General features: G+C 42.9%; 2 protein-coding genes across 2 annotated transcripts in view; one reads left to right on the top strand and one right to left on the bottom strand.

The window, feature by feature from the left end:
* Nucleotides 1–1,698: 1,698 nt before the first annotated feature.
* hdx (highly divergent homeobox) lies at nt 1,699–10,863 on the bottom strand. Its single transcript, XM_080502825.1, has 11 exons — nt 10,801–10,863; nt 8,149–8,310; nt 7,739–7,885; nt 6,368–7,561; nt 5,490–5,546; nt 4,680–4,826; nt 3,414–3,612; nt 3,237–3,316; nt 2,515–2,616; nt 2,291–2,413; nt 1,699–2,201 (listed from the first exon to the last, which is right to left on the bottom strand). Exons 2-11 carry the CDS (start codon nt 8,212–8,214, stop codon nt 1,950–1,952), a joined length of 2,367 nt encoding a protein of 788 aa, XP_080358951.1. The 5' UTR covers nt 8,215–8,310; nt 10,801–10,863; the 3' UTR covers nt 1,699–1,949.
* Nucleotides 10,864–15,237: 4,374 nt separating this feature from the next.
* The window catches only part of LOC308134547 (connector enhancer of kinase suppressor of ras 2), a gene marked incomplete at both ends in the record, with an annotated part of 61,982 nt that continues 50,698 nt past the window's right edge, over nt 15,238–26,521 (top strand). The window contains one exon of the mRNA XM_080502315.1: nt 15,238–15,301. Within this exon, the coding sequence (XP_080358441.1) occupies nt 15,238–15,301 (64 nt within the window). The remainder of the gene's footprint in view (nt 15,302–26,521) is intronic.

Genomic DNA, 26,521 nt, shown 5'->3' with positions numbered 1-26,521 from the left:
TCATCACTTCACTTCACCAGTGACAATCATCTTGAAAGAAATGGTATACGTGAGTTTTGACTGTTTGCATTATAGATCAGAATAGAGAGAACTTTTAGTGACTCATTCCTTTAAAAAAACACTAAAAACAATCTCCAAGAAATTGTGGTGACAACAATTCTAAACAAATTGAACAATGTTGCGAAAAGCATCCCCCATTATTTTTCTTAACCTATGAGATTTTTGTTTCATCCAATCTCTTCAAAACAAGTTAAAGTTGGCAAAAACTCATCCAATCTGGCAATGTCTGCTGTTGAACACTGCTGGGCTGTCAGATCTCACGGGGGCTGGATGATAAGATTAATAAAAGCAGGGTGTAATGGAAGGAATTAAGGGTGAAGGTCAGGGTTGTTCACTAGGTGGATTTGGGTCCATGTCTAGACAGCTGGATTTAGGAATCCCGAAACCCTGAAAATACCTTTTTATTGTAAAAAGACAAAGTCTCACATTCAATTGAAAATGTGTATTCAGTATGAAGTAACGTATGTGCAGTGTGTGAGTTCAAAGTAGCTTTATTCATGAAGTTGAGGGAAATACATGAAATAAAGGATGGATTATATCCCATCTTCTGCCCCAGAAAATTTCCCCATACAATATTATGCTTCTGTAGTTCTTTTCTTAAAGTATCTTTTCCTCAGTGTGTTCTTAGTCAATTTGTTTTATATAAGTCAGCATGTAAAAACATCAATAAATGCCAATTATGTATAATAAGATTGTATTTTACAACTTAATAGTTTAAAAAAATAGATAGAATTCTGACTGGATGTCCTTCGCTTTCACTACTAGGTACCATTCTCTTGCTTAAAATGTCTTATTCTCAGAATATTCATAATTTATGACTGTACATTTTTTTCCAGAAAGGAGAAAATCGGAAATGACCAACTATGCTCACTCTCTCTGCGTTCTCTTGAGTCTGTTGATTCTTTCAAGGGTCAACTAAAGACCTATTTATTTCTTCAGGCTTTCGCTTAGTTCTTTTAGGGATGTTATGTATATCAATGTGTTGTCTTGGCCTTTTAAATCTGTATTTGCATTTTATTCCTGTTTTATGTTTTTTACTGAAACTGTGAAGCGCTTTGTGACCTTGGTCTGTGAAAGGCGCTATATAAATAAAGTTTTACTTACATGGCTCACGCAGGCTTTCCTTAAATACAAGAGTATCTTTAAAGACAAGAATTTGGAAACCAATAGTCTAAAGGCATACCAAGTTTTGGACTTATCTGCAGGTTTAGCCACTAATGCTGGTGTGTACAAAAGATGAGAAGGAGATAATCAACTTTCTTGAATGCTCCATTCGGTGCCATGGCTGATTGCTGGGCGGGATTGGCTCCAACACCCTGCGACCTTGAATTGAATGCAGCAGACAAGAAAAATGGATGGACAGTTGCCAGAGTGGATCATCTTCTTCCAATCCCTTCCATCTCCTGCTTCTTCCTTCTTCCAAACAATCGCTTGCATGTCGTCCCTCACCTCGTCTGGCATCCTCTGCAGCCTTCCCACAACATGGCCGTCATCTCTCTGACATACACGAACAAAGCGATCTTTATCTCGTCCATTTCACTTTGCCACCAAACTATCCCACTGACCATCGACATTTCTAATATTCAAGGTAGGATAGTTTGTCTTTCTGTAGAACAAGATGAGAAAAGGAAAAAGACAGAGGTTAGAGGTCTTTATTGTTCTCTCTGGATTGGACCAGAACAAGGCGAATGATATGCAGTAGAAAAGGCATCAGTCAGCCCAACAGTCATAGTGAAGCTCAAATCCACAGGCACTGGGCGTGGAGTACAGGTTTACCAGAGTGTGTCATTGTTAGGCCATTCACTTTCTTACATGTGAAACCTGCTTCTGTGTGGAGTGTGAAAACCTGTGTGTGTGTGTGTGTGTGTGTGGCGATGTCTGTAAAATAGTCACTCTTGTTCTGCTTCCTGCAGTAGCTCCTCTGATGCAGAGGGCTCAGTAACTTCCATTGTGTGATCCTTGTTCACAGCGACCAGCGGGATCTCTTCGTCCTCGAGGGCCTGCAGAGGATCTGCGCTGCTCGTCTGGGCGTAACCGTGGATGGGGGAAGCTTCTGCTGACTCGGCATCAGGATGAGGCCCCCTCTCCACAGTCATGTCCCAGTCCTGGTCTGAAGGCTGAGGTAGACTGGCCATAAGTTCCTGAAAGCACGCGGAGCCCGTCAGGTTAGACGTCCGGAAATACCCTCCTTCAACTGGAACAGCCTAAATGTGATGCTTGCTGAGCGTACCTGCTGTCGCTCCAGGTCGTTATCCCTCACAGCGCTGAGCAGGCTCTTTGTGAAGTTTGCAAGCTCCAGGTATTTTTGTTTTTGGTTCTCTAGCTCATTCTCCAAGAACTGCACCTCCTCGTGCTGAAACCAAAGGAGTCACAGGAGCTCGTTCACATCCTGAGGCTACAACATTTGCCGGCGCTGCCTCCAAAGAATATTTCAACACATCTTGGTCTGTTCACCTTGAATTCAAGCAGGTTCTGCATTTGCTCGAGGTCCGAGGCCACTAAATCTCCATCGTCGTCATCATCAAGGTCTTCGTCTTCGTCGATCACCTCAACCTTCTGTGAAGCAAAGCGATCATTTCAAAATAACATGCATTGTGATCACATGTGTAAGTCCCGATTACTGGGGAGCTTGTCTTTATGATCATTTATTTTCTGGACCAAACTATACTGATGAGTAAAATTAAAATCTTCAACTTGTTTGTACTGAGGATTTTTGATATAAAACGTGTGATCACCTCAGCTAATTATGCTCAGTGGTTAAATTAATGCACTTCTCAATATAAAAAGTCAATTAGAAACAGAGTGGCACACAGTCACACACTACCACTCAGCACACCAACTGCAATTAAATGTATGTTGGAGGAAAATGGATTAAAAAGAAAGAACAAACCCACACACGCACAGGGAAAATATGCAAAGCAGAAAGAAGTCCCAGCTTGAAGAGCTCAAGACACTGCCAATAGCTTAAAATGACACTGTATTTGGTTTGATGCATTGCTCCCTAAAAACCATGCCGTTCCTATGAAAATACAGATATTTTCAATATATTTTTAACTACCTTTTATAGGGAAAAACTGTTGAGAGATATCTATGCCGATAATTGTAACTTACTTTATGACATAATCTAGCCTCTAAACCAATCGGTGAAATAATGTTTGAGAGAAATAATGCATTACCACATTATTGGCCAATGGAGCAGCAGTGGACACATCTGTTCCATCTTCCCCGTCTCTGTGTTGTGAATCGATGGTGCCATCTAGGTTTGACAATGCTGCATGAATGCTGAGACACTTTTTTTTTTTTTTTTTTTCTCTCCCAAAAGGTTAATGCATGCACAGTGTGAGCAGCCTCACCCTCAGAGAGGCACACAGATCCTCCATCATTCAAGTCATCTCCAAGCTCGGGTGATCTGAGCTGCTCCTCGCCCGGGCTGAGGGCCACTGGCGACTCGTTTCCCGGAGAGGAGGTGGTGAATACAGCAGGCCCACCTTTGGGTGGAGGAATCTCAATCCCCATGAGACGGTACTTCCTCCGTCTGTTACTAATCCATGTCTGGGGGCAGGACATTCAGATAATATAACACACTATTGTAATGTCTAAAGCGGGGGGGGGGGTGTCCTGTCCTGCATGTTTTAGCTCTCTCCCAGTTGCAACACACCTGATGGCAATGCGGGGCTCATTAGTGGACTTTTTCACAACCTTGGTGATGACATCATTAGATTCAGGTATGCTGAAGCAGGTCGAGAACTAAAACATGCAGGACAGGGGCCTTCGAGGACCAGAGTTGGGCACCCCTGGTCTAAAGTAATCACAGAGGACAGTAACTTCACATTTGTGATGTCTCTCATTTGATTTGTCCTGGGAGGGTTTTTTTTAATGTATGAAATGCAGTAAAGCCACATGTACATTCAGACATTTTTATACTTTACTCACAGATATATTTTAAAAGTTTAAAAACTATAAAAAGACAGTATGAAAAAAGTGTTGCTCTATATCCATCTAGATATTGCATGTTCTTCCTGTGCCTGCAGTGATTTTTTTGTTTTGTTTAACAGCAAGTTACTACAGTTATCACAGCAAATTTCCAATTTAATGTGTTTAACCTTGCCTTGTCTAAAATACCATTTAATTTGAACAAAGTGTTATACCACTTTGGATCCTTGCCTAAAACCACGTGTATTAAATTACACCCAAAAAGTTAATATGATCATCCGTCACAGCTAAGAGGTCAAAAATGGTCAGTTTGTTCTTGCACTAACATAAAGACGGTCCTAAATTACGATCCTCTCTCCGTAGGTAGAGATTTTTCATTCTGGGATTAAATATCCTTGTAAGTGAGATGGCAGAGGGTCACGTGTGTGTGTGCCAGGACTGGGGCACTATATTTAGTCCATCAGCATTCCCACCGTCGCCCTGATATATAGCTACTCGACTTTTATGCAACTTTGTGGGAGTAACTTCTAAAACTTCCATGACCTACAGAAGTTGTATCACCCTAATTCCTCAACGCCCTTAAACAAGTGGCCTCACAATGAGAGAATCAACACATTCTATTGGCTTCTGTAAAAATCTGATGTCGATAATGAAATATATGAAACTTTGGGGGGGGGGATTGATACCTTGACTATTTCAGTGTCTACACTGAGTTGGTTGGCTGCAGCAGTGATCTTCTCCCTGCACACTGAGCCCAGGCTGGTCATGCCTCGGTCCCAGTAGCGCTTCAGCTGGATGAGATCGCCATCACTGAACTGGGTCCGATCCTGCAGCTGAAAACACGAACCTCGGTAACACACAGACGGGCACCGCTCGACCTGGAGAGCCTCGGTCCTGTACAGTTTGCACATGTCCCCGCTCTGACACACCTGATTGTGAAGTGGCTCGGTCTCGTACCATTTTCACACTGAAAATGAGCCATTTAGCCAATTCTCTGAACAGGTTGGGGCCTGTGATGCTTCAACATCATATAAATTTCTCACTGTCCGCCCATCTGGGGTCAAATCCAAATCAATTGTCACCGAAGCAACAGCTTGGAGGTAAACTGTGACCACGGTTCCATGACTTGCACAGGAATGTCTTCCTCCCTTCTGATGAACAGAATCTCTCTCCTCCCTGTCATATTAGTTCAGTGCCATTTATTTATCAATTTTCAGCACAACCCTTGGTAGTCGTTTTTCACTGACAACACTGTGTAGTATAAGGACACTATGTAATGCTCTATAAGGTAGATGGGTCAGCTCACCAACTTCCCTTGATGATTAAACACATAGACAACTACCACAGACTCAGCAGGTGGGTTGGCATTGAAACAACGTGAAGAACACTTTGGTGTGCTGGAGCAGGAAGGCACTGAAAGCATGCAGGACTGTGGCTGCCGCGGGATGTAAGATAACTGTATAAATCTGGTATTTCAGGTTCATAAAAGCACTTACTGTTCTCTTTCTGGAGTTGCTGATAAGCCAGGGGGCAGCAGACGCACCGACTGGTGTCTGTACATGAAGAAACAAACATTATAGAGAGGACAATTCACACTGAGCACCACAATTCATTTTGAGTAACAAAGTCACAATAGGTTAGTGTACAACTACTTAAAGTACAGGGTCTACAGTGAATACACTCAGACACGTGGCCACATAAGTATAAATGCAACTACATAGACACCAATGACAGACTTTTCTGAGTAAAGTCAAAAGTTTGACAGCACATATATGTGACCGTCGTCTGTAAACCTCTAAAATTAGGTTTTTAAAAATATATATATGTAATAGTATGAGCAACATGTACTCGTCTCTGTGTCTGCATGAGATGGATTCACTGTCAAGGTGAGGATCATCTGTGAGTCTCAGTGGCTGCACATGAACAAGGACGTGTACACAAAACTGGGAGAACAGAAGCTAAAAAACTAATTGATGTTGCTGTAATTGCTCAAATGTAATTCATTAAACATTAGATGATGTTGAATATCGCGGTCACAATTTGTTGTTTTTTTATATGATGTTGTTGTCTTTGTGCTTTCACGTTTGTACTTCTTGGGTTTGAAACACACGTAAATGTGCTACCATTTTTCTTTTTGTTATCAACATACTCATCTTTAGTTCCCACGAACAGCGTTTCACAATTGTTGACTTTGTTTTTAATCATTTTCCCTTGATTTTTTTATATATGGTTTATAACATATTTAACAGTCCTATTTACAATCAAATCAAAATGCAGACACGTTATCAAAATTAGGCACGAACATATTCTGGTTGAACGTTGCATTCACAAGCGCAGCACACTGAGTTCTTGTCAGCACGAGAAGCTGTCCCACCTGTGAGCTGGACTCCCCCGGGAGTGAGGTCTGTGCTGTGACTGAGTAGCTGCCCTGAAGAGTTGTGTTGTTGTGCAGCAGCAGCGTGGGTCTGGAGCTGTTGGTTGGAGGTGTGTGGCCTCCTCTCACCACCGAGACTTCGGCCTTGGCTGGGCTGGGTGACGTCTGCTCCTGGTGGAGGTGTGTTTGAGCGGCCAAATTTGCCAGTTCCTCCTCCCTTTGCCACTCATCTTCTTCATCCCCAGTTTCCATGGCAATGGAGAAGTTATGACCGCCATCCAGAGGGCGAGGTACCTGCCTGTGATGCTCCTGGTTTCTCAGAGGGGACGCTGCCTCCGGTCTGAGTCGGTCCGCCTCGCCCTTTTCAGTCAAGGTGAAGACTTGCTGAATTCGAGGGGTCTGCTCGGAGGAAGGGCCAGAGTTTTGGGCCGCGAGCGGAGCGCGAGTCTTCTGTAGAGCGGGCGGCTGAGGTTGAGGGTTGGAGTGAGGTCTGGGCTGGAGCTGGGTCGGGGGTTTTGAAGAAGAGGACCAGGGGTGCGACTGAGCTGTACCGTACTGTCTAGCCCAGCTGTGAGGTACTATTGCTGCTCCTGCGCTGATCCCCGCCTCCCCGAGGGACACGGCGCCCTTCCTGACAGCAGTGTAGACTAAAGGCCCTGAGGCAGAGGTGAGGGAGGGGAGGTTCTGAGAGAGTGATGCTAGCTTGGAGTGGACGGGTGAGGAGGTGGAGCTGTTCCTGCTCTGCAGCACCTGGTTGATCAGAGATGAGGAAGTGTGTGCAGAGAGCTCCGAGTCTGACTGCGACGTTGGCGCCGTTGGTCGTGGTCGGGGGCGAGGGACGGAGTTCAGGGAGTAAATTCCGGTCAGGATCACATCGTTATTATTATTGTTATTGTTGATGCTACTGCTGCTGAGGGGAGAGGACGACGAAGGGGAGGAGGACGCCGAGGAGAACGAGGGGAAGGACGAGGATGGAGGCAGAAGGTGTACACGATTCTGGAGGTTGCGTGCTGCGGCCATTTCGGCAGGAAGCAGCCTCCCCGCCGCCAGGCTATGATTGGACAGAGCACCCCCGGCTAATGTGTGATTGGAGAGCAGCCCCCCAGCTAATCCGTGGCTAGACAGGGAATGAGACATGCCCCCGTTCTGGTCGACTCTGGAGGCCAGTTTACGTCTTTTGTTGCCAACCCATGTCTGCCGGGACAAAAAACAATCAGTTCAGAAACATTCAGCAAGACACTGGAAGAACTAACTCAGATGAAGATAATAATTCATCACAGCGACAGATAACGCACCGTTAGCATTAGCAAAGCACACACACAACCATGTAATGCAAATGATAGCAAATAATTTTACATTTTATAGGCCTACCCGGACAACGCTGAAGTCCAGCTTGGCCTCCTGAGCACACTGCAGTATTAGCTGGAAGCAAGCCTTGCTTTGATTGGTCATCCCATTCTCATAGTAACGTTCCAGGATCCTCTGCTGCTCGACCGTAAACACCGAACGCAGGTTCATCTGAGAGACAAGCGTAATGATGAAGAGCCTGACGTATTAAAACATTCAGGACAATAAGTGGCAATCAGAAGACACAGATTAGAGGAGGTGATGAGTGTCGAGAGGAAAACTGCAGCTGTCAATTTAGATGCAACATATAACTTCATCATCCTCTATCTGTCACAGTCTGACGACAGCTGCAGCAGCCACACACGCACTGTATTTTACATTTATCCGGATGGTAATTGTGTTTTATTCTACAACAGAACTCTCGATGTACTCACAGTCTGCAGGCCACGCCTTTGTGGCCACGCATCCATTCTGCTACTGGAGGGGAACGGGGCAGCCATGCAGATCACAGCTAAACCTCCATATTTCTAGGTTAGCATCTTGTTGATTGTGCTCATCTCGTCTCAGGGTGCCGGGCACACTGCTGGGTAATGTGGCTGGGGAGAGAGGAGGCAGAATGAGGCTGTGGTGTACAGTATGCTGATGGAGAAGCATTATCTGCACTCGCAACAAGGATGAGGAGATGCATGTTTAAACTTCATGGTAAATACAATTTGAGGCCAACTATTAGGGTGCCATTGCTCTAAGATCACTGGTTCCCAACATGGGTTCCAATTTATATGCATCTTCAAAGTTCCTTTTGTTCCAATTGACTGTTTCCTGCCTTTTTCCTTCTGCAGAGGAACTAAACACGACCACAACATATAAAAAGCGAAACTAAACAACTCAGTTCGTCATTTAACCTTTAAGCTTAACAACCGTGCCAACCAGGTTCTTAGCATTACCTCAAAAGAAAGCTTTTACAATTAAACACTAACACAAATGTCTTATGACTTCTCAGAGAGAGAAAAAAACCCCCAAAACATTTAAATCCATTAAACTCTAGCCGAAGTACAACGTCTCGCTTTCCTCGTGAAATGCTCGATTGGTGAAGCCATTTAGAGACTATTACACCAAATTATATTCTCTGGTATTTTTTTTTAAAGCATGACAGAAAATAGTCAACAGTCTGACAGATGAGATTATGGGGGAAATAGTTTGCTGTGACTCTGCCAGTCAGAAGACAATCTACCAAAAAATGTGGTCAAACCTGATTAGTCCACATTGGTTAAAAGAAAAAAAGATGAACTAGATAACAATGAACAAAAGCAATTTGCCACCCATCATTCCATTCTAAAAAGAGAATAAAGTTCAAACCTTGAATATGGACAGGAAATTACAACTGGAGTAATTTATTTTTTAATTGCCAAGGCTAAAATAGAATGTTGTTGAATTGAAGTTGAGTCTTAACAAACAGAAAAACCAACAACAACAAAAGAAGATGAAGAAACAATAAATCCACTCACTGAACAATTAAAAACCTAATTTCCAAAACTGAGTCTAAATTTAAAAGAAAAAGTCAAGTTTGATCACTTCATAGTGCCAAGTTCAACCCTCTCTTTAAAAGCAAAAAATACGAATCTTTTGGAGTATGTCAGGGTGGGAGTCCCTGAAACTGACGTTGGTACAGTGCAATGGAAAACGCAGCTGTTCTGACTCACCGTATTACACGAGCAGTACAGTTGTAGATAATAGTGTTAATAACAACAATAACAAAGGAACATTGCAGGGTGTTTGTGCTGCTTCTGAATTTGAATTCAACAGCAAATTCAACAAAAGCGTACATTTACGTCATCTGGATCATATGTGAAGACGCTGTTGTTAAACATACTGACTGGGCCAATACAATGCAGATGGAGGATTAAATGAGTTTGAACTGTACTGTTTTCAGTATGGTTATATGACAAAAAGAAGTATCCAGCCTTAGTGTCCCATTGTTCCACCTCTAGAATAGATTTTCCCTTGAGTGAGATATTCAACTCACAATCTCACCTATCCCATGTAATATGTAATAAGATATTCCTTTATTTGTTTCACAATGGGGAAATGTGCCTTGTTGCAGCAAGTGTCAATAAAGATTAACAAAATAATATTACAATAATAATAAAAAATAATAATAAAGCTGAAAAACAAAAGTCGCCATAATATAAAAACATGGCATTAATATTATACATTCTCACATGCTGATGTCGGTAGTGATTGTAAATATACTAGAGGCTGTTATGACTGCACAGAATAAATAAATAAAACATTGTTGGCAGTCAAATTGTCCAGGTGAAGAGATTATGGTTTTCGTTAATACTGATCACATTACTCGTTCTGAATCTCTCTCAGAAATCTACTGACTTGTCTGATTTTAACTGAGCTCAACCAATTTCAGAATGTGTGTTGTTTTTATACTCATTGTTTTCAAGTTTTCCCACACAATTTAAAGCAGAAGAAACTTGAAGTTTCGAGTCTCTAAACGCCTCGCGCTTGCAGGCGTATTAAAGCAGTTGCAAATGCTGCCGTATGGAGGCAGATCTGCGGGAGTGGGAGATCCTGGAGCTGCGGACGGGTGGATTAAAAGTGTGACTTTAAAGCAGATCCGCCGCTTTAGTAAACACATCTCCACATACGGGGAACCAATGAGCAGGCAGCGGCTTTATTTTGGCCGGCTGACTGCGCATGGCTGCGCTCGACACGGACACGTTACGGAGAGAAATAGCGATCAAACTGTGGGCATGGCTCCCCCCCTGTTTGCGCGGATCTAAGTTTCCGGCGGAGAGCCGCACGGTAAACAAGCCGGGGAGAGGAGGAGCAGCGCCGCCACATCGCAGCCGCCGCTCGCCCGCAGGCCCGAGCGGCCATGGCGTTAGCGTTAGCGTTAGCATTAGCGTAGCTTCCCCCCCCAGTGGATAGCCGCAGCTAAACTTTTCCCCTCAAATCTGTGATTTCCCGACCCCGGAGCGGGTCTAATCCCGCTGACCCGGGGCTTCCAGCGGACACGAAGAGGAGCGGCACGGGGCTGAACCCGCAGCCGAAAGTGAAACCGCCTCCCCACCTACCATATTTGATGTTAAAATCAGACGGACGTTCGAATTCAGCAGATTTCTCCAGCAGTCCCCCCTTTGCTAGACAATGAAATCAGAACGTCCGATCATCAATTCTAATCATGATTGTGACGTGTCCGCAGACAGGAGCCAATGGGAGCTCGAGATCATGGCTGTGACATTCGCACGGGGCTGAAAACTGAGCAAGTGGTCCCGCCCACCATTGACTTTGTTCAGTGGGAGCTGGAGGAGGAGGAGGTCACAGACATGGAAGCATGTGTGGGGGGGAGAAGAATCTGTTTCCTCATCATCGCAGTGTGCCAACTCCTCAAGACATGTTAGTCCAACTTCCCTGCGGAATAATGTCTGTGTGTGCAGCTGGACGGTGGGAAACATGTCACTGCAGGCTGCAAAAACACCTCTCAGCTAGTTAGAGCAAAGCCTCATTCTTCATTTAATGACTCAACAGTTCCCTGACCATCAGAGAATACATTTGCAAATGATTTAGAAGCAGACTGGCTTTGTAAGAACATCCTTACAGAGTTTTGGTGTTTTCATTGTAAACCTTATAGGACTTGTTTATTTATTTATTTTTTTTAGAGCTGCAATATGTGAGAAAAACATAGGATGATGATTTTTTTTTTTTTGGTCCCTTCTTGTGCTCTTTCTCTTTGCTCCTTATTCACATCAGGAGTGGCCAGGCCGTCCCCAGTTTCACTATGTTATGTTACATTTATGACATTTCAATTACAACTTAAGGATGGCGAACATTTTATTTACATAACATGATTTTAGTGATTTCACCCTTCTCTACAGCATTCTTCAGACTTTTTTTTTTCATTTCAGAACAGAACGGAATGGAATAGAATAGAAGTTTACTTATTCTAAAGGGATAGTCCTCCCACACATAGAATGGTCAATATAAAAAAAAGACAGCATAAAAGTTAAATAAGCAATATTAAATATTAATAGTACAAGGTTTAACTGTGATGAATATTAGTAGAGAATAGACGAAATGAGTTAATACACAGAAAACACTATCGACAGGGAGGATTGAGAGGCTTGTGGGGACAGGAAGGGCATTTTATATTTCTTTTCTAGGCCATTTTGCTGGTTTGTTTTAATTTCTAAGCTATTTTCCCTTTTAGAAATTGTGATTTTAGCATTTTCTTCCCATTTGATTTATTGTGCCTTTATATTAAGTAATTGATTTAATCCAAGAGATAAAGACACATTTTGTGTGTAAATAAAATAATCAATTGTTTGTTTGGGTATAACTTTGTGAAAGCTCCGGAGAACATTTGACTACAGAGCCAGAGGTCGCGGACCCCTGGCCTATCGGCTAACAACCCGGATGTTTGCTGGTTTGAAATCCAGAGTCGGCCGGTCATCACTGTGGGTCCTTGACCCCTAAAACGCCTCACATTGTGTCAGGAAGGGCATTCAAAACCTTACTTGTTGAAAGGTTCACATTTGTGTCATATCCTACATAACTCAGTTGTGGATGAACAGCAGCATTAAGGCATTTGTTTAACCATCGTTAGTTTCTGATCTGTGGTTTTATGAGGAAGGCGGTGTCTACGTAGTAACAGGTAATGAGCCATTCATCCATCCTCTTGACCTGCTTCAATTAAACTAGAGATGCAGGGGACCAATCCTCAGTGTCACTGGACAAACGGCAGGACAGATCGCCAACAGACACACGCTGGCCAAAACGTTAGAGACACCTTGCTAGCAGCATGTTGGACCCTCTTGTAGAATCAGAACTGATCATTTAAGTCAGATTTAACAAGGTGATGAAAGCATTCCTCAGAGATTTTGATCCATATCGATGCGCCATCGTCACACATTTACTGGAGATTTGTCCTGCTGAGCATCCATGACACGCAGGCCGTTGGACCCAGCCAACTCATCGTCATGTCAAATTAAACATGTTTCAGATGGTTGAAGCTTTGTAAACTGGATTGTTTGTGGACGGCGGTACACTGTGTTTGCTTCAAGCAACATTGTTCAGGTCAGCTGTGGTGAACAAACAACGCTCGTGCTGATGGAATCGCCTCCATCACCAGCAACAGCTTTGAATACAAGGTGGGATGGATCCCTGCTTTTATTATTGCACGTTTGGCCAATTCAATGCTTCCCAAACAACAAGGATGTTCTTGGATTGTAGCAGGATGCTGGAGTCCATTGGGGGGAAGAAAAAAAAACACCAAGATATAAGGAGAACATACAAACTCCACTCAGAAACAACAATAGTTGCATGAAATAATGCCAGACACAGAACATGTTCTGCCTCTACATTTTAATGGGTTACATTTTTTTATTAAGCCACTAATATAAACAGCTCTGCGTTTGCTAAATCATAACATTAGTAACAATGTTCTAAATGATTACTTTCATTGCCAGTCAGAAGCAAAAATAAACTGTTGCATTTAGTTGGAATTGTGTTACAGTGATTGTCTTAATCAAGATATTTGCATGGCGTTTGCATAGTGTGTGTGTTTTTTTCTTCCATTTATTACAGTTTTGTCACAAATCAAAATGCATTGGGTTATTTAGTGGATCTATATCAACCATCGATGGGACATGGTTTTATCAACCAAATGCACTGTTCCACCTTCCTATTACTGAATTATTTCATCACAGGGAGAACGTCGCCCTGCCACGGTGATTAAAGTCACCTCACCAGCAGACCAAACAAATCACATGAACTGTTTGTATTTTAAAATTCAGGTAAAACATGGTTAAAAAACACACACACACACACACACACACACACACACACACACACACACACACACACACACACAACTAAATATATTTTAATTTCAGCTGAATGAAGTAGCCATCCTCACACTCTTGACATTAACGACTATACATAGGTGGTAAAATAAGATCTGTTCAACTGAGTCAGATCCATTAGTTTAGGAGAGTATAATTATTTAGAGCCTTTCATGTTAGAGGTCTTTGTTATGAAGGTGAATCCCTTGTCCTGCAACTGTTACATTCCTTGTAATTCAATACATAACATATTGTTATGCTCATTTTATACACGCTATCTTTGTCTTAAAGTCTTTTAAGCAAATAGTTTAGTTTCAAACTTCACTTTTTGTCTTTTTTTTATCATAATGTCTTGGAAAGAAAGACCTATTTCACAGTGGGAAAAGAAACCACACTCCTCTATTAAACACCTCCCCCCTCTGGTTTTGTCACATTACACCCTGACTATAGGTGTTACAGACTCTATCTGCCCTCTGATGAACTGGCACTTTGTCCCGGACATTGTCTTCTTTTCAATGTCAGCCTCCACTTCTTTTGAGTTTGATAAAGCAGGCTTGAAACGTGGAGATTTGGAGAATCAGACTGTGCAATTTCATCAGTAGATGTGAATGGTGGGAGTATATTTGACACCCCCCCCCCTCCCTCCCCCCATCTTAGAGTCAGTGAGGTTCATTTGGGTGGTGGGGAAGAGTGTGCGTGTGTGTGGAGAAGGGCAGTTCAGTTCTGCTTTAATCCATGACGTCACCTGTGTCCCAGGTGGGCGGCAGGGGGCGCTGTCCCTCACAGTTTAATCAGCGGAGCCTGACAAGCTGATCCATTGACGGTGAACTTGGAAAGAGCAGCTGACACCTCGCATTGTGATGTGGCACAACCTGTCAGCGTGCAAACGCAAATACATCATGTCTTGGGGGGGAAAAAAAGAAAACAATCAAATCCTTTCTGCTCTTTATATCTGCTGCAACGCCGTTCTAATTTATCATGACGTTCGTGTTGTATTGGATGAATTAAAGTTCTTTTCCCCATCTCTCTGTAAGCATGCATGTGTGTGAGGCAGGAGGGAGGGGGGTGAGGAGAGATCCTCCCTATATGGTGTGCGTTGCACCATTCCCTGGTCTGTATTATGAGTGGTGGCCCTAGTGATGCTGCAGCGAGGCGGGCGGGGGGGGGGAGAGAGAGAGAGAGAGAGAGAGAGAGAGAGAGAGAGAGAGAGAGAGAGAGAGAGAGAGAGAGAGAGAGAGAGAGAGAGAGGAGAGGGGAGGGGAGGGGTGCCTCCATCTCCTCGCGCCCACCGAATCCACTTCTCACAGAGCGCGGGCTGCTGGCGGGAAGGCACGAGAAAGAAAGAGAGAGAGAGAGAGAGAGAGAGAGAGAGCGAGAGAGAGAGCGAGAGAGAGAGCGAGAGAGAGAGAGAGAGAGAGGGAACAAGAGGAGGGAGGGAGGGAGGAAGAGAGTGTGTGCGTGTCTGTGTGTGCGCGTGGATTGCACCACCGCATCCCGCTCACCGTTTCTGCAGGCGGCCATGCTCTGATGGAGAGAATAAACCTGACGAGCTCCTCTTTCTTTCCTCAAATTGATCCACCTGCTCTGTCATTCCAGATGTGACCGACACAAGTCGTTTTATGTCGCCCGCATTGAGTCCTGAGCCGTTCACCTCGGAGAGACTGTGACACCATGGCTTTGGTTATGGAACCTATAAGTAAATGGACCCCAAAGCAAGTGTTGGACTGGATGAAAGGTAACACTGAATGCCTTCATTGCATTAGATTTTTATTGCTTGTGCTGCTTGTGGTTGGGATGGTGAGGATGATGATGATGATGATGATGGTGAGGATGATGATGGTGATGATGGTGAGCAGCGGAGGGCCACACTCTGTGCATGTGTGTTCCCCTCATCCAAACCTGCAGTCTGACGTGGGCTTTCAGCCGATTCAGGTGACTACTTCATGCGGCGAGAGTGGAGCTCTGGGGCCGCTGGAGAGAGATGGATGTCCCCCAAGTAGCAGGGACTGGAGGCTCAGCATTCTGTCATCTTTGCTTGCTTGAGAGCGCATCTCTCAGAGCTTACAGGCTGCCTCCATCATCATCATCATCATCAGCAGCAGCAGCAGCACAGCTCTCATCAATGGATGTGGGAGATATGTCATCTTCACTCACTGGCACATGCCCCCAAGCGCACATCACCACCGCTTGCTGTGTGTGTGTGTGTGTGTGTGTGTGTGTGTGTGTGTGTGTGTGTGTGTGTGTGTGTGTGTGAGTGTGTGTGTGTGTGTGTGTGTGTGTGTGTGTGTGTGTGTGTGTGTGTGTGTGTGTGCGTGCCATGGTGCGCGTACGCTTGCGAGCATGATTAATGTAGTTAACTGCATGCACCCCCCCCCCTTCCACCACCACCACCATTCTTGATGCCCGCCGTACAGTCAGTTTCAGCACCGTGGACAGCGCAATGCCTCCTGCCATATAAGGCAAACGCAGGGATCACACAGGCTTTTTCGGGTTTTTTTTTTTTTTTTTTGCTCCTCGCTTTGCTGGCACGGGATACGTCCCCTCAAAGAGACAGTATGAATGAGTAATCACTAGCTGTGCGTGCGTGCGTGCGTGCGCGCGCGCGCGCGTCCGTGTGTGCGTGCGTGCGTGTCGGCAGTGGTTGGTGCTTTCCTCATGCACACACTCATTATGGTCATCTACAGAGCTGTGAGAGAGACTGTGGTGGGCCTATTGACAGACAATAGGAGTCGGAAGGGAGGGTGTCCGCAATCCCCTATTTAAGAGGATGACTTAATCACTACTTGTTTGATGATTCAGACTATTATAGAAGTGATTGTGGTTGTGTGTCTGTGGCATTTACACTCAGAATGATCAAATTAAGCATTTCATCTTGAGGATTTCTTGGATCTTTATCTCTGTTGCTGCATCTGTTTCAGGGGCTCGACTTCCCTTTGACAGTCGTGACGTACTGGCTTCTTAGATTAGAAGGGGGAGCTGACAGACTCTTGAGATGCACAGCTCGGAAGTATTTTGGGATGCATCACGTTGAATAATTGTGATGATTATTGGAGGTTTTAGATTTGCTCTCCTTGGGCATGGCCACTCAAATCTACAGCTTCATCCTCCGATGTGTCTTGACTTAGAAAGTTAATTCATTGAGTGGATGAAATGACTGGAGAATGGGCCAAATGTGGTTCCAGGGTACAACATGTACACCACATTGTGATGATGGTGACACCGTATGTACTGTACAAGAGTTGCAGAGATGGGATCTAATACTGAGACATCAAGCCAAACTGCATTGATCCTGAGTGCAGGAGTTCACTTACACTTTAACACGTGGCTGAAATCAAATGTAAAGTGAATTAAAATCTGCCAGCTTTGGAAATATGCAGCCAGACTGTTAGAATCAAATGAGATATGAGTTGGCTGCACAAATTATATATATGAATTATATACAAAGGATTAAGGATTATTGCATTCTGGCTACTGGGTATCTGGGTTAGAAATATTCATCTTTGAGTATATTTGAGTGTTTTGAATGGATATATTTTATCTGGGTTTATTGTGTTTACAGTTTCTTAAAAATATATTTTTGCTTTTTGCTTTTTGCTGAAAGCCAGGACTTCCAACTAATTTCATTGAGTGTACAGAAATATATGCTTACTACCACAATAAAATGATTCTGATTCTGTGAGGGGATTTAGCCACTTCGGAGTGCTCTAAGCTTATTTTGGAAGTTTTTGAATGAAACTTGATAGTTATTGAACCATGCACATCCACGAAAGCTGTGTGAGCATGTAGAAGTCATGTGTTCGGTGTAATCACACATACAAAAATAAATCCTCCTGAACTGATATCATTTATTTGTTCTTTTGAGCGGTGCTCAGGTAATACTCGAAATAGTTAAAGTTCATTGAAAATATCTGTTTAACTACCTCAAAAAAAGTTAGAGACTGTTAAAGCAGCTTAAAATATTCAAATATTCAATGTTGGCTTATTTGTTATCAGTTGAATTCTTTTTTCTAGCATTTGTGTTTGCACTGCATTTGAAACTCTGAGGTACTTCTCTCTCAGAAACTCTCAGAAAGTTATGTAGAAAGATTGACCGGTTAACGCAGCAATTGATTAAAAATTTTCTACGAGAGTTTAGCGAGAAAAAAACTGTATAAGAAGACGTGAAAACAGAACAGATGGATCAAATTATGGACTATATTGACGTAATGTATTCAAATTCATATTATTGTTAATTGAGTTAACAAAACACAAAGCATTAGATTAAACTGAAACAATATCTTGCACAAAAAAGAAATCTGTTTTATTGCGACATTTGTCTGAATTCACCAACATTGTCTCCTGGTGGATTATGGGTGTGATGCATGGCGAGCAAAGGTAGCACGTGTGTCTGGTCCAGTCTGTTTGATTTATTTCACGAGATGTCATAGTCCAAAATCACAAATATGTTCACTTTAATATGTCAACTGTTGGTGTTTGGAAGTTCCAGGTCATTTGGCTAATATTCTCTATCATCATTAGTCCAGTGAACACAAAGAAAAAATGTCCACAGCTGCACCAAACTCTTAACGGAGACTGTATTCATCTTGTTGCTGCTCGCACTGTCCTCCCCGTTCTTATAAAGCTCGCTCATATTTCCCGGCGGGGCTTCAAGCATGGACCCTCGGTGGCAGCCTCATGCTCAGATCTTACTTTCTTATGAATAAAGAAAGAGGGCAAAAGGCTGGGATTAATCTGTCCGCTTACACACGCTTCACTTTGGCCTCTTTGCTGAAAAACGCTTCATCTTTCCTACACTGATCCAACCAGTCGCGTACCACTCTCACAGAGGACTGACACTGAGACCCTCTCTAATCGCTCCTTTGCAGTTTCTCTTGTTTACAGTAAGAGAACCGGTCCAGGACACATGGGTGTAGACAGCACACAATATTAGCATGTAATATTTGGAGGTCAGAGCAGAACAGTCAGTGTTTCATGCAAGAAACGCTTTCACTTTTTCTTGTTTGCGATGATAGTTTGAGCACAGAGTCAAGACCTCTGCATTGGAATTTTGAATGTATTTGTCATATTTTTTGGCAAAGCGAGAGAAGTAAATATTCAAAACAGGGTTGAGGTAGAGGTTGTTGCACGAGCCAGTAAGAAATGAAGGCACCCTGAAGTTCTTGGTATGAGATATACACAAGTCTTAAAACTTCCATAACTGAAGTCAATTATTTGCGTCAGGTAAAGACATATTTTTAAATGTATTTTAAGAATAAAATGCATTAATTGTTATGTTTCGCATATAAAAACTGAGCAGGCAAAGTAGCCAGAAACAAGGCCTGTTGGGTGAAATAAACCATTTAAATTGCTCTGGTGTGATCATCGGCTTGGACGGAACAGATTGAATTGAATTACAAAGACAACCAGCTTTTGGACATTCATCAGAGGATTTTGGGTGGCTTTTTTTTTTTTTTTGTTAAGGACAATATCCTTTAACCAGCTTCCAACAGAAAAAAAAGGCAAAATTTCAAGCTGTTGTCTTTTGTGGGCAGTGGCTCTCTTTCCTCGACAGCTCGTTCCTGTCATACGATGGACTATGGGATGTAAAGATGTGAGAGTCTGCAGTCCATTTGGGAAAACCTGACACAGCTCGCCATCGAGCAGAGCAGACTATACAGTACTCCCCCCCCCCACCCCCCACCCCACTGCTCTGGAAGGAGTGCTCCAGCAGCAGAACAGTGGTGAGGCTCGCGGAGAGATGACTCATCAGCATTTGTTTTGATTTGAACACCCACACCGGAGGAGTTTCCTCTATGTGTGTGAGGGCGTGTAGCCGCCGGGGCGTGTGCAGATGCAATAGATTTGTTAAGTACGTTGCGTACGAATCGGCGCCTTCGCATGTGAGGCGGCACAGAAATATGGACTCCTCCTCCAGTTGTGGGTGCTGTGTATACCTCATAAGATCACCCTGCGCTTTCGGCAGTCTGCAGATGCATACGTTGACAGGAAAATGAATAAGGCAGCCCACTTTTACTTCTGCAGTCATCTCTCTTTCCCCACGTGTCACCTAATGTATTGGAACAATCTAAAAACGATGGTGATACGTCACATTTAAGTGAGTGCAGGGAGCTGTGAATGACTGAGAGCGTGTACGGATTCAGATGAACTTCAGTATTTGCTGGAATTTTTTTTAACTTATGCAATTGTGCTTTCATATCCATAAGCACCAAGTTTGGAGGATTTCTGAGTTTTAATTCCCTTCAAAGTTACAGTTACCTCAAAAGCCAGTTATTCAGTCCCTTAACACACAAAGCACAGCTGGCAGTGGTTTTGGGGTACCTGTGATTGTGATTCATTGTATAATGAATTAATGAATAAAAATAACAATTTATTATCAGAACTTCTCTGTAATCTCTGTAAGATCTTTTTTAACGTATTTAAAAGACTTTCCATTGAAACGTGTTGTAAATCCATATTTATTGCCTGCAGAAATAGTGCCATTTACCTTCAATGTGTTTAATCCTGTCATTTGCATTTATTATGTTATTCACATTAGATTAACATCTAAACATTTATGTTTCAGTAAAATATGTTAGTTCTATGCTCCATGTATTTGTCTTTTTTGTCATTTCTATTAAAATAAAAAAGTTCAACTACGAGAAAGGTTGCCCCCTATCCCACCCCAAATCTGAACCCCCTGCAGTGCTGAGCTGAAGCCTGCACCAGCAATCACATGTATTATGCATGTTAACAAGATATGGGCAGTTCCTCTGCTGAAATAATCCCCCTTAATGCCTTTTGGTTAGTGTGGCTCTCCTGTGGTGTTAAAGGCCATGTTCACTAATATTCCATACTGTGTTCCCTGATTCAGACTCCTGCTGACATGGGGAGGAAGTCTGTGTTGGAGGATACACTTTGCCTGCCTCTGACTGTGTGCTTGTTGTAGTTTCAGCTGCATTAAAGATTAAAGAGTGCACCTTATTATGGGGAAACACACACACACAGAGGAAACTCCTGCTGCCCTCCATTTTTCCCCTTATGCACACAAAGAAACACAAAGATGCAAGTGCTGCAAAAGGATGCACGCACTTAAAAGAATGCACATGCTCGCAGAAATACACGGCCTGCATGTATGCATGTATGCACGCCTGCACACGTGCACACATGCGTAGACACTGAAACTCTGGAGCAGCAGCTTTAAGTGGGGCATCGGTAGTCATGGAAACCAGATCTGATCATGTTGGAGTCACAGCACATGTCATAAGATGGGGAAGCAACAACACACTCAGGCAGAGGCATCCAAACACAGAGAGGTGTCTACGTGGACAAAGTTACACACACACACACACACACACACACACACACACACACACACACACACACACACACACACACACACACACACACACACACACACACACACACACACACACACACACGCTCCTGTTTTACGGCCCTGAACGAAGAAAGGAAGGGAATGGGGGGGGGGGGGGTTCCGTAAAGCAAAATGAAGGAAAGGCTGAGAATCTGAGAATGGGGAAGGAAATGGGGGATGTGGAAGACGAGCGGTGGGAATGATGGGTGGAGGGGGGTGCAACAACGAAGCCGATGTGGCAGAATAGGAGACGCAGTGGGCATCATATCAAAGCACCCACTCTATCCGGATCCCCGGACAGAGGGCCCTGTGTGTGTGTGTGTGTGTGTGTGTGTGTGTGTGTGTGTGTGTGTGTGTGTGTGTGTGTGTGTGTGTGTGTGTGTGTGTGTGTGTGTGTGTGTGTGTGTGTGTGTGCGTGTGTGTGTGATATTCACATGTGCTGATTTTGCACCTGTTGCTCTGGAGATGCACTTTCACAGCCACATCCATATAACTAACATCAAGTTTGTCAGCCGAGGGTTCAGGACTTCCATCGGGTCAAATATAGAATAGACATTTTGGATCACAGCAGTAATTTTTCTACAAGATTAATTGTGTGTAAATTTGAATGAATGCTCAGCAATATATTGTAAATGTCATGTCTTCTTATCTTTCTGAATCTTAAATATTGTTTTGTACAGTTAACTTATCGGGACCCACAGCCCACGTGTCACTAGCTTTTCTTTTTAATATATGTCAAAGCGCTCACAAAGATCAAATATACTCTCTCAGTTCAAGTTGCAATTAATTTAAAGCAAAGTGTTGTGTTGGTTGCTGGGACCACTGTTTAGTGCAGATCATTAACTCTACTGCGACAAACTAAAATATCAAAGTAGAATAAATGTTTGGTTATACTGTAACTCCCACAGCACCCTCTATAGTTTACTGATGAATATTTTCATTCTGGAGTAATCCTACTCTAAAATTGTAAGTCTTAATTTTCCTTCATGCCAAGTTTCCAAATTAAATTACATACTTATAGTGTCCTTTAAAACCTTGTTCACGTGCAGGGTCGATGTTCCATACAATCATAGATAGAGGACAGTGAGTCATTATAATAACAATGTATATAGCTCGGTAGTTAATATCCATGTTTACCTTCAGTGAGACAAAAACAAAACCTCAGAATTACACTGTGCACCAGATTATTGAAAAAAACCTCAATAAGTACATCTCTCTTTTTACTTTGGATGTACAACAATCTTCAAAAGAGTATAGTGTTTTTATGATCCAGTGTTCTGAAAGTTACAGAAAACTAGAACTTGATAACAGTTTCTAGTTCCTTCTTTTGAAGGTAGCTGGGATAATTTATTAAATCAGATTCCGACAATCAGTCTAATCACTGATACAGTTATTAAGTTCAGCTGAAGCTACATCAGTTACTTAGAAGTCCAATGGCTTTGCTCACATGCTATATTCATCTATTTGACTGAAGCAAATCGATTTCCACAGCTCCATGCACACACACTCCAGCAAATTGGATGCATACTTTGGCAATGGTGCAGAACTTTGGGGCGTTACACCTGTTTTTGAAATAAATGTGCTCATGAATTAATGACAACGAGGACAAACTGCTACGAAACTGCTGAGAAACTACCAGCATGAAGAGCAGACAATAAAGTGAGCAAATGTTTATTTGAGGCCTTGAATACACTGGTACTGCGTAAGTACCATTAGGTTATGATGACAGCAGCTTCTCAACTGTTTTTCATGACACAAATCAACAACTCAAAAGCAATAAATTCTATGGAATGTTATTAAAAAAAGTTCAATAAAAATTTAAATGAGAAAAATAAATGATGGAATGATCTGTCTCATAAAAGTAATCAGTTAGTAGCGTGTGAATAGTGATATTGCAGTAATGCTTTGTTTTTTTTGTTTTTTAAAGTTAATGGCTTTTTTTAATAATGCATCACAGCTTGTATTACACTGAGACATTTAGTGAGCATCTCTTGATGAGTGAGAGTCAAAATCTTCGTTTCAGCTCTCTTTTCCTTTTCTTTTCCGTATTAGTTGCCAAATGTTCCAGTAAGTTCCCCTGGCAATTACTAAGTGTGTATTCTTCTTGATTTGAGCCGGTTATGTAGCATATCGTCAGTTTGTGTGTTCAGAACTGAAACTGAGCCAACATAGAAAAGAAAAGTCCAAATATTCTGCTGAGAGATGCCAGATATTGAGTCGCACCGATGATTACAGTTTGGAGAGACATGTCTCTGTGTTAGTTGCAGTGAGCGACCCCGTTTACTTCACACATGCCGATTTGATCCAACGTTAATACGAATTATTGATCAGACAGGCTTGGTGTGTGAATGTTAATCCGATGGGACACATGGGAGGAGGCGTGCCAGCTTGTCGTCGTCTACTTCTTCTGCAAATGGATAGCGTGAGTCCAGATGGGGATAGGCAAAGCAAAAGTTCATGTCAACCTAACGTCATACTTGCAGAAGGGCTTTTGGGATTCTCCGAGGACAGTCACATCCTCGGTCGTGCTCAGTCTCTGAACTCCTTGCACTCTCGTCGTTGACCCTGTTTTCTTCCAGTCGCCTCCTGATACCTCTGCTAGTTTCAGTTCAGTGACCAGGCGCCGCCGCGCTTGAAAGCTCACATACGAAGGAGCTAAAACGCCACCGTCTTCAGAATATTCTGTCATGATGTGATGAATATTTCACCGTAGAAATATATTTAGTGAAAGTTGTGTCTTTTCTTCACTCGAGCACTTACTCCAGCCGGAGTTTCTGTGACGGGGGCGAGCGAGGCAGCGGGACGCGGAGTCTGCCGCTTGTCACCACTCTCAACCCCAAACACAGTCTCGGAGGAGAACGCGTGTTTGACTAATTTCAGTTGATGTTAATGGCCGAGCAGCAAAGTGAGCTCTCTGCGAGTTTCCGAGCCATTTCCAACTCCAGAAACTATATATTTTTTTCTCCTCACTGCGGCCTTCAACAAACTCTTAGTCTTGTGTGTGTGTGTGTGTGTGTGTGTGTGTGTGTGTGTGTGTGTGTGTGTGTGTGTGTGTGTGTGTGTGTGTGTGTGTGTGTGTGTGTGTGATCCTTAGCCTACCATCAGTGCATTGGTGGTCCTGAGGGGCAGCAACTGCTGATCCTTCACTTCTGCTCCGAGGCCTCTCCTGCTACGGTTGCCTCGCAACCCGTGGTGTTTCTGAAGAGGAGGGGTTTTATTTTGCCCGGGAAAAAAAAAGAAAAGAAAAAGATGGTAGGAAATCGTATGAAATGTGGAAGAAGCTGTCAACGTGAGGTGCTTGCTCAAGGCTTAGCACAGTGGGATTCGTCGATGGTTGGGATCAAGAAATGCTTCAGTGTTTCTTACAGAGATTTCTTTCACTCACTCAACACAGATTTGCCACACATTGGGGGAAATCCCTACATCCTTTGTGGTAGAACAACTTTTTTTCAGCTTTAAAAATGAATGATCTGAAGATCAAATAAATCTCTTTAATTAGTTTCAAAATGATGGCTGTAACCATTATCATTCAAAGTCAAACATACAGGAGCTAAACATGTTTATATCAATACATCTTCTATATCAGTGAGGTGACTCACACATTTATCCTCACCTGTACAGTACGAATGAAGACGCACATTCATCTAACATGCATGGTTTTGGCAGGAAACCTGCAATGATGTGAAGACGTAGTCGTATCAGAAATGATTGAATATCCTTTGTAAGCCCATCAGAATTCATCGCATTGGAACAAGCAAATATTTAATCCTCTTTGAAACAGTGGCTATAGATAAAGTTTATTCAGTCCAATGTAAGTGAGGTTTTATTCCTCAGTGGTCAAAGTACTGCAGATGGAGTCAGCCTTTAAGCCTCGGACATCCTCTGCTCTTTTCCCCGCTGCATGTGCTTTTCATCAGCCTGAGGACTTATAGATTCCTCTAAAGTTTTGGGATATAAAGGTTTTGGCAAGTGATTGCAAAATACGTCAGTCCACAGCAGGAAAGTAATCCTACAGAAATGGTGGTCGGACAGACGACCCGTGAAGCGTAGCCAAAGAACAAGTGGATTTGATCCATAATCAATTCCAACATTTCATCACAGGATCTCCAGGTGGCTTTTATAACTGTTGCTGTCAACGTGCCGCGTCTGCACTTAGAGAAGAGAAGAAGTGAAGGTAATCACAGGAGACTCTCAAGACTGTGTTCACACTTGTCATCTTTGGTCCAGTTAAAACCAGCATTTTTATGATTGATGACTCAATGCAATAGAAGTGTGAATGCTGTTATCAGCACCCTTTTCACCACCAAACAACTGCAGCCAGCCTGTTTGAAAATCAGGTCTCAGCATGCTTACAAATATCTAGAACGATTACAGGCTGAACGCAGCACTGACCGAAGTGCTGTGGAAGTTGTGTTGCAGGATGGGGGATCACAACAGCTGTTCACTACCCGTTTTATTTGTACGTTTTGGCTCCATCTCAAAGGCCATACGAGATGAATGAAGACTCAGCTATGCTTCTTGTGGAGCAGTGGTAGTGTCGGGAATGATCTTGCTTTTTCATTTGATCTGGACTGGACAGGTTTCAATAATTTGTTCTGTGTGTCATATCAAAAAGAGTTTGAAAATAATGTGAGGAAAGCAGTGGGGAAAATCTAAACCGAGCAGGGAGTGGACGTTTCGAGAGAAGAATAATTCTTCCACAGAAAGATAAGGAAGAAAAAGAGGATATGGCTGTGTAAAAAAAGAAAATGGACTCGACATGAAAATCTTCAGAGAAGGCTCTTTAAAAAGTGGCAAAAAGAGTCAAACGAATACCTGAAAGTGTTATTAGATTGGGAGGTGTTTTACAAAACATCCTCAATTTTGTTTTTGGTTAATTATGGAAAATATATCTGAGGCATTATGGGTGTATTTCCTACATGAAGATGGATAGCTTATCATGTGTTTTATTTTTATTTGTAAAAACACCATCAAAGAAGATGAGATATTTTGAATATATCACAAATAACTACGTTTTTATGAACTGCACTCGAGCACAAGGCTGTAGAATAAGTAGAGCTTAAAATACTCATCTATTTTTCCCTCATCGGTAAGAGGATCCTTACTAAATAAATATCAATTAATGGACGTTATAATAAAACGTCCTTGTGTTGAAGTGAGCGAGTGAGAGCTTAACACTCAACAACTTTAAAGCCTTATTGCGACTTTGATTTGGTTCAGATCTGATTAAGAGGTCTGCGAACACGTCTTCATTCAAACATCGTCAACCTGATTGAAGCACATTTCTTTCTTTCTTTTTAAATAACTGGGTGCTGACAAGCGTAAATGAAGTGAGAAAGGTTGATACGCGTTTGCTAGTTTAAAGTGTGGAGTCATAAGAGAGGTGACGGCTCAGTAAACACAGTTCAACTCAGAGTTTGTGTGCCTCGGAAAACACAACAGAGCGAAGACAGTCGAGTTCCAAACCACCACACAAGCAAAGTCCACTGAAAATATTTCCACTCACGAGCTGCAAGCTAGCGAGTGTAATATCCCCGGTTAAGCCGTGGTCAAACATCTTTTTCTCCATATTTCCCAGAGGGAACGAAGCACAGTGAAAGA

This window comes from Blennius ocellaris (assembly GCF_963422515.1).
Source record: "Blennius ocellaris genome assembly, chromosome: 9".
Taxonomy (NCBI): Eukaryota; Metazoa; Chordata; class Actinopteri; order Blenniiformes; family Blenniidae; genus Blennius; species Blennius ocellaris.
This window is presented reverse-complemented; position numbering and strand designations above follow the sequence as displayed.

Excerpts from the sequence above, each read along its gene's own strand:
- hdx (XM_080502825.1), bottom strand. The coding sequence starts at position 8,214 with ATGGCTGCCCCGTTCCCCTCCAGTAGCAGAATGGATGCGTGGCCACAA. Across the intron at positions 5,547-6,367 it reads CGGGGGAGTCCAGCTCACAG|ACACCAGTCGGTGCGTCTGC; the intron begins GTGGGACAGCTT and ends CTTCATGTACAG. Across the intron at positions 3,613-4,679 it reads TAGACACTGAAATAGTCAAG|ACATGGATTAGTAACAGACG; the intron begins GTATCAATCCCC and ends TCCTGCCCCCAG.